The following is a 15,472-nucleotide window of genomic DNA, read 5'->3' as shown; positions in this document are numbered from 1 at the left end:
TCACAGCTAATTTAAGACCTTTACATTTTCCCCCAGCTTAGTTCCAGCAGTAGAATTCATTTCATGGGGGATTTATATGACACACACTAATTCCCAGACAAACTTATATAACTGTAACATTTTCGTATGTGTCTGATATATATATAAAATATTTATATTCAACTCTCTACAAAGAGAACACATTGGATATATAGGTACATGCATATGAGTAAAACCAGATACAAGATTCCATAGTTATGTATTATAAAACACATAAAGAAGTCAGGGATTTCCTTCATAGATTTGACCAGCTCTTCAAAATATTTTCATACAGTACATCAAAACTTTAAAGTGATAGTTCACCCAAAGATGAAAATTCGGTCAAAATTTACTTACCTGCTTGTCATATCTTGACATTTTCAAGAAAGTTGGTAACCAGATATTAAACATTGTCCTAAGAGTTTTGTAAGAAAAAGGTTAAAAATGTTTTGGGAATGACATTTTCAAAGTAAAGAATACATGGAGCATGGACCATCATGCTTTAACAAGCATCAATGCCGTAGTTTCCGTTGAACTAGCACTTGGCGCTATTTTAGAATGCTAATCTGTGGGTCTGAGGGGCTTTATCATGCGTTCTAATAGCCACTTTTTCTCCCGTGGTCTACGCAGGACAGCCTGCACCTGCTGGACTCCAGTGGGGTGCTGCGTGTCCCTCTCTATATGGCCTGGCTGGAGCTCACTCATAAGGAGGTACTGTATCCAGTGGCCTAGCGTAGCTAGCGGTGGCGGTTCCTACTATCGCTCCGACTTGAGGGTCCGCATTTACAAAGCGTCTCATAGTCCTCAGGGCTGCTTGTAGATCACTCTAGAAGTTTTCCGTTTTGGAGAAACAAAGGCCAACATTAAACCGAATCCTGAATCAGCCCCTGTAGTTTGAGAAGCTTTGTGAATAAAGGCCCAGAGCTCCTTTTTGACTGCAGCATGTGTCCTTGGAATTCATTACTAGCGATGGGAATCTTACAGAATTAATATTGTTTCGGATTATATATTGCAAGCAGTTTTAAAAAGAACGTGCCCTTCCAACACATGGCATTGCATATGGCATCTATAAATAAATGCTTAGTAGACTTTAACAGTTTTTCAAGCATTCAAGCGTACAAGAACAGTTGTGTGCTAAACTAAATTGTTGTCGGAGATAACATTTATGTTCAGATGAGAATCACAGCATAGTGCCAAAGAATAAAAGCAAGGTTTGAGAAATAGCTCTAGGCATTATTTTTGGATTCAAGATTAGTTGGCCATTTTAAAAACATTTCTGACCACTATAGTACGTTTGACACTGTCATAGTGGCACTCACAAGGTTCAAAACTGGATGGACGTATGATTTTCCATATTTGCTATCATAGGTTAGCTCACATGATTTTGGTTTAGTTTATTAATATCTACAGAAATGTTACATTTGCACGTCATATGGAAACCCGGCGTGTCTCCACCCCATGGAAAAGCTGTCGTGATCGTTTAAATGCTTCAGAGAGGGAAATGGGACGAGAGAGGATGATAGATGAGTTATTGAGAGCGTCACGCCCTGTAGAGGAAGGAAAAGTGACATCACGACTCCTTGCTGTTAGCATCTGGTGCTCTTAAAACAAAACATAATAGCGTTCATTACTAAATGCATTAGGAGAGATATCATTACTTGGGGATGGTATTCTCTTATGGCTCAACGTGACTTGGTTAAAAAAAATCTTGTGTGTAGAAGTGCGAGAGCTCATGAGCAAAAATGGCTGCCATTGAGATGAAAGGAAATGCTGTCCTCAGATGCCTGCAATACAAGCAATGTTTGGTTAAAAATGAATTAAAATAAGTTCTTGAGCAAGTACATAAAATAAGTGTTTAAAACTGGCGCCTTACCATACCCCGACTCACAACAGTAAGCGTATATTAATGGTTTATAAATGTTGGGTACGACTTGGCAGAAAATGTCAGCTTGATGTCGTTTGACTGTAACCCATGTAAAGACAAATACCTAAAGAATCTTCAGTTTTTAGTTGTTGTCGATATACAGGCAAATGTTACGGAATCGACTTTCATCTTTGCAAGCTAGTTTGGTGTCTGATGTCTGATTGTCAAAGTAGAGAAACTCGTATTGCCTCTTACCTACCGAGCAACGGTTAAGAAATCATTTGTATTATATTTACATTGGCACATTTACAGCAGATGTCATGCCATCACCCAGGACAAGTCATAGCGGTAAAAGACATCAATCGTTTTCACTTTTCAAGAGTCGAGTTTTCCGAACGGTTTCCAAGTATTGCCGCCTTTGTTGTTTTCCCTCGAGTCGCTAATTAGATAATTGGCCCACAGCATGGAGAGATTAGTGGTGAGTTAATGTTAAGACGATGAAATTCTTGTCAAGGGATTTTAGCAACACTAAAATCTTGGCTGCTGAGTTGGCAAGACTGCGATACAGCTGTCATTCAGGTCTCGCTGGAGCAATGCACTGGAGTTCAAGCCTGTAGAGTAAGAACGGAACGTTACGACCTATCCGTTAATCTTCCTGAGGTCTAGGTCACATTTTTTAGAAGTAACGGTTCGATCTGTTTTGGAGAACCTGACTGTACCCACATCTTGAATTGGACGGTTCCCAAATTCCACCCATGAAAGAGTTTGTGAAGGAACAACTACGTTTACAACAACTCACGTTCCTTGATTATTTAGGACTCGATTTGGTTCGGAATTATACATACTGTACTATATCAACAGTAATAATTTATTGGTATCTCCGTTCAGGTTTATACTATAAGGTCTGTGCATACTTTTTGTCGGGTATCAAAAGTATCAAGCAGTTAGTTGTTTTTTCTACTGTACTTTACATCGATGCCTCGTGTCACCTAAGGCATTTGCAGTTGTAATTTATAACTGTAGCTAAACTGGTTAGCTTGGTGCATAGGTCACGGGTTAAATCCCAGGTCACACACATACTCATAAAAGAAGTAAGTCACTTTTGCAATATGCAGGTTTTCCATTTTGTAGTGAATATCTTGTAGCTTAGATAGCGTGACATGATGTTGACACATCGCCACAATTGTACATCTATGGTAAGGTCATGTCAGACGTGGTAAGGTATGGTATACTTTCTAAAAAGACTTTGTCATGAGACATGAACGTCTTAGGTAACCTGTTCAATGAGGCAAAGTGGACAGCATGTGAAATAAGAGATGACCCTGCCTGCACACTTTTTTTCTTAAAGGCGAGTTTGGTGAAATAACGCATAGCATTGGACAAAAGCACACGTCCATCTCTTTCTGTTCGGATCATGAGCGCGCATTGATAAATGAAATGTGTAATTGAGACACATGGGTTTCAAATTGTTACTCTTGTCCCATTGGCCAGCCGATAACATTGTGTTAAGTGTATGACCTGAGGGAGGATGTGTGTGTAGACCGGGGCTCGTTCCCTTGAATTATTCACAGCTCTAGGTTTACACTGCTGGAGGGGGGGTGAGGTAATGTTGTTTGAGGATAGTAAAGAGATCAGTGTGACAAATATCCCCCTCCTGTACGACACGTTCACACACACACACACACACACACACTTGGATTCTGTCGTGACACATGCTCCGGCCAAATAACCTCACAGAGTTTGGATAGGTGTGAGACAACAATAAGGAAAGCATTTCCTTAGTATAACCCAAATCAAATCATCTTTCATGCTGGACTTCCTGTTGTGTAAAAATGTCTCAGTGGTGCGTTTCACGAAATCTTAAAAACCTGCTTTAAAGAGTAAGTATTGTTAAAAGTGCTTTATTAATAATGGTAACTTTGACATAATATAAAAAAACGTATATACATAGTGGAAAACCAAGTCTACCTCGCTATGTATTTTTTCTAAACCAATTTTTGCACATTAAAAGCTAATCGAGTATTGATGCAACAGACATTTTTTGTTGTTTCGAAAAAAACATATTGAATATTCCGTGTACGACTCGTACTTGAACATATTTCATGACTAATGCAAAAGCGTAAGATGACACTATTATCAGTTTGTTTTCCGTGTTGTTTTTGTAGTTTTACGTGTAACTCAATCTATTGATTGACGTTCCACTTTAATCCTAAATAACCGTTTCCTGTATTACTGACAGATCGGCGTTAGCTCGGACATTTTTATCTGAAAGCTGAGCAGTTTTACCTAAAATCCAGAGGTTTCCCATAAGCTTAAGTGTCAAACTGGAGCTCGGTCCGACCCTCTGGGAAAACCACAAGCCATTTAGTGCCGTTTACAGTTGTGTTCTCCTGTACTGACTTGTGTCTGCAGTCCAAACACTGAGATGTCTTGAAGGTTGACTCAGGGCATATTTGTGATTGATTCTTATTATTACGCTTGTAAGTACATTGACTGGGCTGAACAGTACATGTCCAGAACAGATCATTTGAGAATGTGAAACTCAATTCTGTTCAAAGAAGAAACGTAGACATAACCGTAAGACATGACTGAGGTCCCTGCAAATGAGCTATCAAATTTACAACATGTACAAAGTTTTTTCTGAAACATCTCGTGACGGTTTCTCACAGTAGTGCCCGGCTTTGATCCGTATTAAATCGTAAACTAAATGGTAAAAATTTGAACCCCCTGTAAAAGGTTAAAAATGTACTTGGGAGGGGGGCCTCGGATATTTGTTTAAATAATAATAATAATAATAATGACTAATCTGAAATGTGTGCAGATAAGATGTGATAAATATTTTAAATATGACTCCCTGTGCCACTGGAGACACTGTCTAAGTGTTTCTTACATTTTCTCTATTCCGGTCAGATACAGGTGGGCGAGTTAATGTTTAAATAGACACTCTGATAATATACTTTAGAATTGTTTTACAATATTTTCTATTAAAACTATTTTAAAAAAAGTTTTAAGATTTTTGCTCCCGCACAAGAAAACATCCCATGCGGGTGTCCCCCCTAAACCATTATTCAGTTCGAGGACGGACTAAAGGTACATAACTAATTATAAAATATATAAAATGCATTGTATTGACGTCATTATTCCACCGTTCTGCTAGCGGTGAAAATAAAGGTTTGCACATGCCTGACTCAGTCTCCCATGGCTTCTCTTTCTTCCTTTCATTCTCTCTGACCTCAGCCGGGTGCTGTTGGGATCAAGTGCGTTGCCATGGCTCCAGCAAGCCCTCCGTCCCTGACGACCAGTGTGTAGTGGTTTTTTAACACTCCTGAGAAACATTCAAATCTAGCTTTCTTACCTAGAATAGGAAAAATAGTTCACGTTTTCACCAATTACGAATGTTACACTTTTACATCATGATTCTGAATTCTGGATTTTTTGGGTTCTGGATCACCCGAATTGCAAATCCCATGTGACCGGTCGCTTATATTAGAACGAATCAGAGCGAATCAATTATTGTTGGCTGTTATGGCACCAATTTAGAGCTACGAAAAGCCCTCATTGCTTCAACATTATAGCAAATGACACCCTCTTCCCTCCTGAGACTGCACTGAAACCGGATCCAACATCTGCTGTGCTGGATCAATTCACCTGCATAAGCACATAGGGGAGATTAAAGGATAATGCAAAAATCACCAAAACACCCCAAACACAATATTTCCATTCATAGGCTCTACAAGGAAATAATATACTGTATATGTGACCCCAACAAGGATCTGAAAGCTGAACAAATAAGCTTTTGATGTATGGTTTGTTAGCATAGGATAATATATGGCGGACATACAACCGTTTAAAACTCTGGAAAAAAATGTAAAATATTGAGAATATTGCCTTTGACGTCGTTCATAAGAGGCAGTGTAAAAGGCCATCCCCTCACAATCCTCACTATTAACTAGTTGCTTGTTAGCATGCCTATTATTAGCATATTCTCTGTTTTAGTAGCATGACATGTTCTAATCCTACCCAATACCTAAACCTAACAACTACCATTAACTATTAATAAGCAACAAATTAGGAGTTTACTGAGGCAAAAGTTGTAGTAACTGGTTTATTAATACCGAGAATTGGACCTTAAAATAAAGTGCGGCCATAACGTTTTTATATATTTAGGGTAGGACATTTACAAACCATCTAACATGATATTAACTCGATATCATGATGTTTTTTGGCTGCAATGTATTTTGACTAAGGATTTGTGATCCAAGGTCACATATAACGTTGGAATATGTGGATGGTTGTGGAAGGTCTGCGGAGTTTCAGCCCGAGGTGGAAACCTCACACAAGTAGACACCTGTCAGTGTCAGAAGCTTGAAGACACGTGGAATGCAGCCAGACAGATATTGAGAGTTTAAGTGTATTTGTTTGGAGAAACACTGACGGTTGATATTTCATACCAAACATCCAGGTCTCGCTGTTAGTAGAGTGTTTATTTTAAAGGACTTTTATAGGAATTCTATTGTTTTGAAAACTGATTTGATGGTTTGCGTTTCAATGTTACGATAACCACAGAGACAGTACCTGCCCGAACAGCACGCTTAACTCTCATCTGCACCTGCGGTTTGGGTTTGGAGCCCAACTCGATTTCTGTACGACTGTGTGGAACATGGCCAAAACCCCTAGAGACCTTGATCTACCCCCGATAAACCCCTTCGCTTGCGTGGTTACCGCCTCACCAAAGCGACACAGACAAATAACAGAGGAAAAGTCGATTAACAAGTTCAAAGTGGGATCAGTGATATCTAGGCTAATAGGACTTAAGCCGTCAAACGTTGTATATCTGAGATTTTAATTCCACTTTATTTTTAAATACACGCCAGTGTCACGTTGTTTTATCTATAGCATTGTTTTGTATAAAGCCATTTGTATTTAAATAAAACAGCTGCGTACACATAGGTCGTCTACGGGTTTGGGTGTGCGAAGCTGAGGGTTATTCTGGGTAATGTGGTCTTGTCTTGACACAGAAGTCTTTGTTTTGGTCATTTTACACCATGCAATAGAGCCACCCAGGCTAAAAGGACTGAAACTGCATCCGCGGAGGGCCTAAAGTAATAGCCCAACATTTATAATTCTTTCGTTATTTACTGCCAGACCTGTGTGATTTTTTTTATGCAAGACATTAAAGAAGATATTTTAAGAAATGCAAGAACACTAGTCGACACGCACTTAAATCCACTGAGACATTTTGTATCTTGTAATGTGTTCTGTAGTAAGAATCACACACGTTTTGAATGACACAAGGGTCAATATGTAAATAAATTAAAAGTCTTTTTGGCAAAACTAATGATTGTGTAGCGTGGTAGAGTAGCATTGCAAAGGTCATGGGTTCAATCTTAGGGAACACGCTATGGTTTACAGTGTTTCCCGTAGGTTTACGGCTTTGGGGGGTGGCTGGGGGGCTTGCGGTCTCTATGTTCTACTTACGGCGGAGGTCCGGACAATCCTGTGTTCACAAAGTAAAAACTAAGAGAGAAAAAATGAAATATTTCCATTTCAAAATATCTAAACGGAGAATGTGTTAAAAATCCAAAACTGTGGGACGCACCGTAATGGTTTGACAAAAATACATTTTAGTCTATGAATGACTAGCAATGCCAATGGTCTTGATATCCACCGAGTATTGTGCAATTAAATGAAATTGTATTTATATAACATCACATAAGATAAAAACTAATAATATGAAATCTTTCCATTTAAAAATATGAAGATCGGCCTCAAAACAGACTATACCTGTTTATGTTGGTCCTGCAATAAAAAAGTGTGGAAAGTTTCTAAAAAACAGTGTTATCCTGCTATGTTTGGCAGGTGGAGTGTTATTCTACTCCAGTGATTCAGGGGTCCGCTAAATGAGCTGGTGAAATCAGGCGGCATGAAGCTGAGCCCCTAAATCAAAGCTGGCAGGGAGAAAATACTTGACCTTGGCTGTTGTTGACCGTGTCGTGCTTTATGGTACAAGGCACAAAGTTATACGCTCCGATGTCGGCTAAACTAATACGTGATTACAGCAGCATTGAGGACGAAAATAATATTTGAATGCTGTACAGTTTATATTGAACTCACTTTATTCTCAACGGTCAATACAATGTTGCACTCATGCTAAAATACATAAGTGTATTATATGATCAATTTGCTTTACGGCATCCATAGAAACCAACTGTAGACTCAATGCCATACATGAATTGAATCGTGTTTTTATGAAGAAGATTTCTTTTATTTTGATAATGGGCCACATGTATGTTTTAAGCACACGGCATAAGCCTAGATATCCATCTCAATAATATCTGACACCCTTATATCCTGTTGGAAACGGGCCAAACAAATGCAGCAAAAAGCAATGAAAGCGTGCTCTCCTTTTCCTGAGCTTGTTGTTCGGGGACAGACTCCTGTTTAAAGATTTTTTTGAAGCTGTTTTTGTCTGCCGTGGTCCCCCGTTGGGATTTCTCTCTGCGAACACGCCCTGGTGCTTTCAGAATTCCCATTCAATCCGAGGTCACACTTTCCTGAGAAACAGATCTGCCCACAGCCAGACAGATGGAGCTAGAAAACTAAGATTTCATTCGTAGGCGTTTCTAAGACTTACCGAAGTTTAGAAGTTGTTTACTTACAAACATTTACTATCATGTATACTATTATGGATTCTGTCATTTTTGTTTATAGCAAATATGTTATTAGGCTATTTATTTAGTTTGACAACAATGTGTGATAGAAATGTTGGTGTTAGAGTTGGAATAATATTTAAAAATATATATACTGAAAACACGCGCCTGACCCCCAGTTAACTACTGTTTGACTAGTGTCTAATAATAATGAAATGTTTAATTTAATTTGTTATTATTATTGTACTGTATATTAATTGTATTCAATAAACTATCTGAATTGGTCCTGTAGTTTGGTCGCATTTAAAGAAACCGATGGTACATTGACATCTAGCGGTTGAGCTTGGTATCGGAGTCTAAATTTAAAATATTGGAGAGACAAGTTTAGCCAAGTCACAGTTCATCTCAGTTTGACTTTTATCAGAAATGATCACGAGTGAATAATAAAGAAATGAGACAATGTTCCAAAAAAGTATAATGTGGTATTTTTGAAACAAAACAATCCCTGCCCGAGGGGATATGCTAAAACACCCATATGCCCGAGTCTACGCAAGTCGAGAACTGTAGCATGTTTTGATAGCACCTAATGGAAAGTTAGCCTGTGTTTTTGGAAAGAGTGATTTAGGAGCGGCAGTATAGATAAAGTCCCATGCTGAGACACAATAAACTCAATAAACACGATCACACAGATGGCCCACATCGGCCCTGATCCAGATTCAGTTTATAGACAAGGTATAACACAAGGATATCTGTTGTAAACAGATTTGATCTGTATGTGCATGCATTGATGTGTGCATGGAGCTCTGTAAACATCTCATACCACCCAGATCAGATTAATCTCATAAACCTCATAAAGGCTTTTGCACTTCCCATCTGAAACCGAGGAATACAATAACCCAGTCAACTTTATGTTGAAAAATGACACGTGGTTACCTACAGTATGTGCCTTTAACGTGACAAAGTGTATGAAGTGATCTCAAAAGGTGATATGTCATATGATAAGCTAGTGTACTCTACATATTTTCTTTTCATTTGTCTGTCAAGTATTCACAGAAGATTTTAAGTTTTTTTTAGTTTAAACCATTTAGACCACAAAGCTTCTTTAATGGCTTCACGAAGCACCTTTATTTTTAAAAGTGTGTATAGTTGGAGCTCTAATTTGGGATGTGTTATTTATGTTGTGATTTCATGTTTTCTCAGCCTAGGATCAGTTATTTGGGGTTGCCTCAAGGACCATCAGGTGAGAAAGTGGCAGTGGTTGCCGTGGACGACTGTGACATCTCCATGGCTGTGAGATTCGGCAGTCAAATCAGCAACTACTCCTGTGCTGCACAGGGAACCCAAACCGGACAGAAGAAGTGAGTGTTCTTATTTCTTATAAACTTTCTCTTATGTACTTTATATTATACAGTTTCTGTCATATACTTTCTCTTATATACTTTCTCTATACTTTCATACACTTATATATACTTTCTCTCATATACTCTTATATAGAAAGTACTTTCTCTTATATACTTTTTCTTAAATACTTTCTCTTATATAGAAAGTTCTTTCTCTTATATACTTTCTCTTATGTAGAAAGTACTTTCTCTCATATACTTTCTCTTATATACTTTCTCTATACTTTCATACACTTATATATACTTTCTCTCATATACTCTTATATAGAAAGTACTTTCTCTTATATACTTTTTCTTAAATACTTTCTCTTATATAGAAAGTTCTTTCTCTTATATACTTTCTCTTATATAGAAAGTACTTTCTCTTATATACTTTTTCTTAAATACTTTCTCTTATATAGAAAGTTCTTTCTCTTATATACTTTCTCTTATGTAGAAAGTACTTTCTCTCATATACTTTCTCTTATATACTTTCTCTATACTTTCATACACTTATATATACTTTCTCTCATATACTCTTATATAGAAAGTACTTTCTCTTATATACTTTTTCTTAAATACTTTCTCTTATATAGAAAGTTCTTTCTCTTACATACTTTCTCTTATATAGAAAGTACTTTCTCTCATATACTTTCTCTTATATAGAAAGTACTTTCTCTCATATACTTTCTCTTATATAGAAAGTACTTTCTCTCATATATTTTCCTTAATATACTTTCTCTTATATACTTTCTCTCATATACTTTCTCTTATATACTTTCTCTCATATACTTTCTCTTATATACTTTCTCTCATATACTTTCTCTTATATTTTCTCTCATATACTTTCTCTTATATAGAAAGTACTTTCTCTCATATACTTTCTCTTATATAGAAAGTACTTTCTCTCATATATTTTCCTTAATATACTTTCTCTTATATACTTTCTCTCATATACTTTCTCTTATATACTTTCTCTCATATACTTTCTCTTATATACTTTCTCTCATATACTTTCTCTTATATTTTCTCTCATATACTTTCTCTTATATAGAAAATACTTTCTCTTATATAGAAAGTACTTTCTCTTATATACTTTTTCTTAAATACTTTCTCTTATATAGAAAGTTCTTTCTCTTATATACTTTCTCTTATATAGAAAGTACTTTCTCTTATATACTTTTTCTTAAATACTTTCTCTTATATAGAAAGTTCTTTCTCTTATATACTTTCTCTTATGTAGAAAGTACTTTCTCTCATATACTTTCTCTTATATACTTTCTCTATACTTTCATACACTTATATATACTTTCTCTCATATACTCTTATATAGAAAGTACTTTCTCTTATATACTTTTTCTTAAATACTTTCTCTTATATAGAAAGTTCTTTCTCTTACATACTTTCTCTTATATAGAAAGTACTTTCTCTCATATACTTTCTCTTATATAGAAAGTACTTTCTCTCATATACTTTCTCTTATATAGAAAGTACTTTCTCTCATATATTTTCCTTAATATACTTTCTCTTATATACTTTCTCTCATATACTTTCTCTTATATACTTTCTCTCATATACTTTCTCTTATATACTTTCTCTCATATACTTTCTCTTATATTTTCTCTCATATACTTTCTCTTATATAGAAAGTACTTTCTCTCATATACTTTCTCTTATATAGAAAGTACTTTCTCTCATATATTTTCCTTAATATACTTTCTCTTATATACTTTCTCTCATATACTTTCTCTTATATACTTTCTCTCATATACTTTCTCTTATATACTTTCTCTCATATACTTTCTCTTATATTTTCTCTCATATACTTTCTCTTATATAGAAAATACTTTCTCTTATATAGAAAGTACTTTCTCTTATATACTTTCTCTTACATACTTTCTCTTATATAGAAAGTACTTTCTCTTATATACTTTTTCTTAAATACTTTCTCTTATATAGAAAGTTCTTTCTCTTATATACTTTTTCTTACATACTTTCTCTTATATAGAAAATACTTTCTCTTATATACTTTCTCTCATATACGTTCTCTTATATACCTACTCTCATATAATTTCTCTTATATACTTTCTCTTATATATTTTATCTCATATACTTTCTCTCATATACTTTCTCTCATATACTTTCTCTTATATACTTTCTCTATACTTTCATACACTTATATATACTTTCTCTCATATACTCTTATATAGAAAGTACTTTCTCTTATATACTTTTTCTTAAATACTTTCTCTTATATAGAAAGTTCTTTCTCTTATATACTTTCTCTTATATAGAAAGTACTTTCTCTCATATACTTTCTCTTATATACTTTCTCTATACTTTCATACACTTATATATACTTTCTCTCATATACTCTTATATAGAAAGTACTTTCTCTTATATACTTTTTCTTAAATACTTTCTCTTATATAGAAAGTTCTTTCTCTTACATACTTTCTCTTATATAGAAAGTACTTTCTCTCATATACTTTCTCTTATATAGAAAGTACTTTCTCTCATATATTTTCCTTAATATACTTTCTCTTATATACTTTCTCTCATATACTTTCTCTTATATACTTTCTCTCATATACTTTCTCTTATATACTTTCTCTCATATACTTTCTCTTATATTTTCTCTCATATACTTTCTCTTATATAGAAAATACTTTCTCTTATATAGAAAGTACTTTCTCTTATATACTTTCTCTTACATACTTTCTCTTATATAGAAAGTACTTTCTCTTATATACTTTTTCTTAAATACTTTCTCTTATATAGAAAGTTCTTTCTCTTATATACTTTTTCTTACATACTTTCTCTTATATAGAAAATACTTTCTCTTATATACTTTCTCTCATATACGTTCTCTTATATACCTACTCTCATATAATTTCTCTTATATACTTTCTCTTATATATTTTATCTCATATACTTTCTCTCATATACTTTCTCTTATATACTTTCTCTTATATAGAAAGTACTTTCTCTCATATACTTTCTCTTATATACTTTCTCTCATATACTTTCTCTCATATACTTTCTCTCATATACTTTCTCTCATATACTTTCTCTTATATAGAAAGTACTTTCTCTCATATACTTTCTCTTATATACTTTCTCTCATATACTTTCATACACTTATATATACTTTCTCTTGTATACTTTCTCTCATATACTTTCTCTTATATACTTTCTCTTATATAGTTTCTCTCATATACGTTCTCTTACATAATTTCTCTCGCTCTCAAATATATAATTAAGACAAAGCCTAACAAAGGTAAACCAATCCATGTATGCCAGACAAAAAATGACACAGCAACAAACATTAATTTTATATTTAATTCTACAGTATAGACCTAGTTTGTACACAATGTTTGCCTAGGACATTGTGTTAACCTCACAATAACTCATTATTTTAATGAGCTTGGTAGTGACTCATACGTATGCACATTCCCACGGCTATTCGCAGTCTGTCAGAACACACACGTCTTTTAGCTCTGAACGATCTTTCCACTCATGTCTGTTTACTGGTGCTGTTTTGGATTTGTTTGTTTTATGTTGTCGGAGGCACAGTCAGCGTCATGCATGCCAGAACACGGTTGTTCATTAAAAAGCTCAAAGAATCAACAACTCATATATGTGAAGATTTAACCCGTCGCTCCAGACTGATGAGCACCGACCTGTTTTATATCACATGGCAAAATTCCATTCCCTGTGGCCCTGTTGCCATGGATACAGGGATTGACATGTAATTTAGGATGGGTTACCTGTTTGCATTTACTTTATTTATAAATCATCTTTATGTGTATTTAAGATGTAAGTTAATGTTTTTGCTAAATTACATAATTTCTGCATCATAATACGGCTACTTATACTATGCTTTATTATGTACCGTAATGTTTTTGTTACGTGTATCAGCAATTTGTGGATCTGCGTTTGGAATTTTCACTGGAAACAGCTTGGTTAAAATTACAACCATGCTGAAGCATATTACATTGTAGGTATTAACCGCAGCTTTCTGTGTTTCCTACTCCTCCCCAAAAATGTGCATCTGGTCACAGTAAGTTCTGCAAACGTCAGCATGTTAAATGTGATTGTTGGGCATGTTGATTCTCACGCAAACATTATTGTGACTTCTGTTTACTGCGAGACTTTGAGATGGGTTGAATAAACTTTACATAGACCTGCACGTTTTGGGATCAGTAACAAACATTTAGTTTTTTTTGTTCTATAGCAAAAATCTTGCATCTATTTCATGCTTAAGGCAATCCCAGAATGCTTTGCAACAGGCTTAGTGCAAAACATTATATAAAATGGTGGCCATATTGGGAGAATAATTCAAATATAAAATTTTAGGAACTGACCTAATAATCAGGTCTTAGGTGTATGGTTTTGTTAGAAAGTTACTCTCTGTTGAACTCAATGGTGAGTCGCATATCCCCCACACTTCGCTTTACTGTGTGTTCACACCAAGCGCGAATGAAGCATTAAGCACGAGTGATTTACATGTTAGGTCAATGCAAAGACGCGACAGACGCGCTTGCGGCGCGATTTGCGCGAATGAGGCGGCGCGAATGATGTGAGCGTTAGTCACGTGAGTTGAAAAATCTGAACTTTGGAACCGCGTTAACCAATCAGCAGCCTGCTCTAGAAGTGACGTGATTATGACATAGCGAGCGGAAGCAGAAATATGAAACAACAATGAAGGACTGCACCTTCGAAGGACCCAGACATGGCACCGAACGAGTCTATATGTCTATCTTCAGCCTTCCATAGCACATAATGCGCAGCTATCCTCTCAATAAAATCCATGTCCACCATTTCGCAATTAGACGGGAGATGCCCAGCAGAAGCCCCTCCCATGACGTGAATGAAGCGAGTAAAATCCAAATGTTTAAGGGTCCAACTACTCGCCAATAGCGCGTTTTATTCGCGCAAGTCGCGCTTGATGTGAACACACAGTAAGTATTTGTATGCCGTCCTGGGTTATAAATATTTCAACTCTTCGTTCGTTTTGGGTTAAGTGCATCCTTATAAGGCAACTGTACTATGTAGACACTAGATGAGACAGCTCACCATGTTTTGGAATGAACAAAGGTTGATGGCCTTTTTTAACATTGGTTTCTCCATTACAGGTCCTTGGATTTAACTGGTCCCCTTCTGCTAGGTGGCGTGCCTAACCTACCCGAGGACTTCCCCATACGCAACAGAGACTTTGTGGGTTGCATGAGAAACTTGACCATCGATAGCAAATCCATAGACATGGCCAGCTACATCGCCAACAACGGCACCACAGAAGGTCTTTGTCTAGCATTCTGTGTTACAAGCATACTTGTATTGTTTGATTTAGTATTGCGCGGCCTTAATACTAATATTAATGTATTCTTATGTTTAGGCTGTCCAGCGAAAAATAATTTCTGCTATGAAGGCTTGTGTCAGCACGGCGGCCATTGTGAAAACAAGTGGAACACCTACCTCTGTTACTGCTCTGAAGGACGAGGCGGCAAGAACTGCGATCAGGGTAGGTGGACGCGACTGGAAGTGTGCCAGGGTGCACA

At 35.9% G+C, this 15,472-nt stretch overlaps 1 protein-coding gene across 1 annotated transcript in view; it reads left to right on the top strand.

Moving 5' to 3' along the window:
• The window catches only part of celsr1a (cadherin EGF LAG seven-pass G-type receptor 1a), a gene marked incomplete at its 5' end in the record, with an annotated part of 70,544 nt that overhangs the window by 36,516 nt on the left and 18,556 nt on the right, over nucleotides 1–15,472 (top strand). Inside the window, 4 exons of the mRNA XM_079454952.1 lie at nucleotides 649–729; nucleotides 9,733–9,890; nucleotides 15,050–15,213; nucleotides 15,310–15,435. Of these exons, the coding sequence (XP_079311078.1) occupies nucleotides 649–729; nucleotides 9,733–9,890; nucleotides 15,050–15,213; nucleotides 15,310–15,435 (529 nt within the window). The remainder of the gene's footprint in view (nucleotides 1–648; nucleotides 730–9,732; nucleotides 9,891–15,049; nucleotides 15,214–15,309; nucleotides 15,436–15,472) is intronic.

This window comes from Barbatula barbatula (genome assembly GCF_947034865.1).
Source record: "Barbatula barbatula genome assembly, chromosome: 4".
NCBI classification, from domain to species: domain Eukaryota; kingdom Metazoa; phylum Chordata; class Actinopteri; order Cypriniformes; family Nemacheilidae; genus Barbatula; species Barbatula barbatula.
Note: the sequence above shows the minus strand (reverse complement) of the source record. Positions and strands in the feature narration are given on the sequence as shown.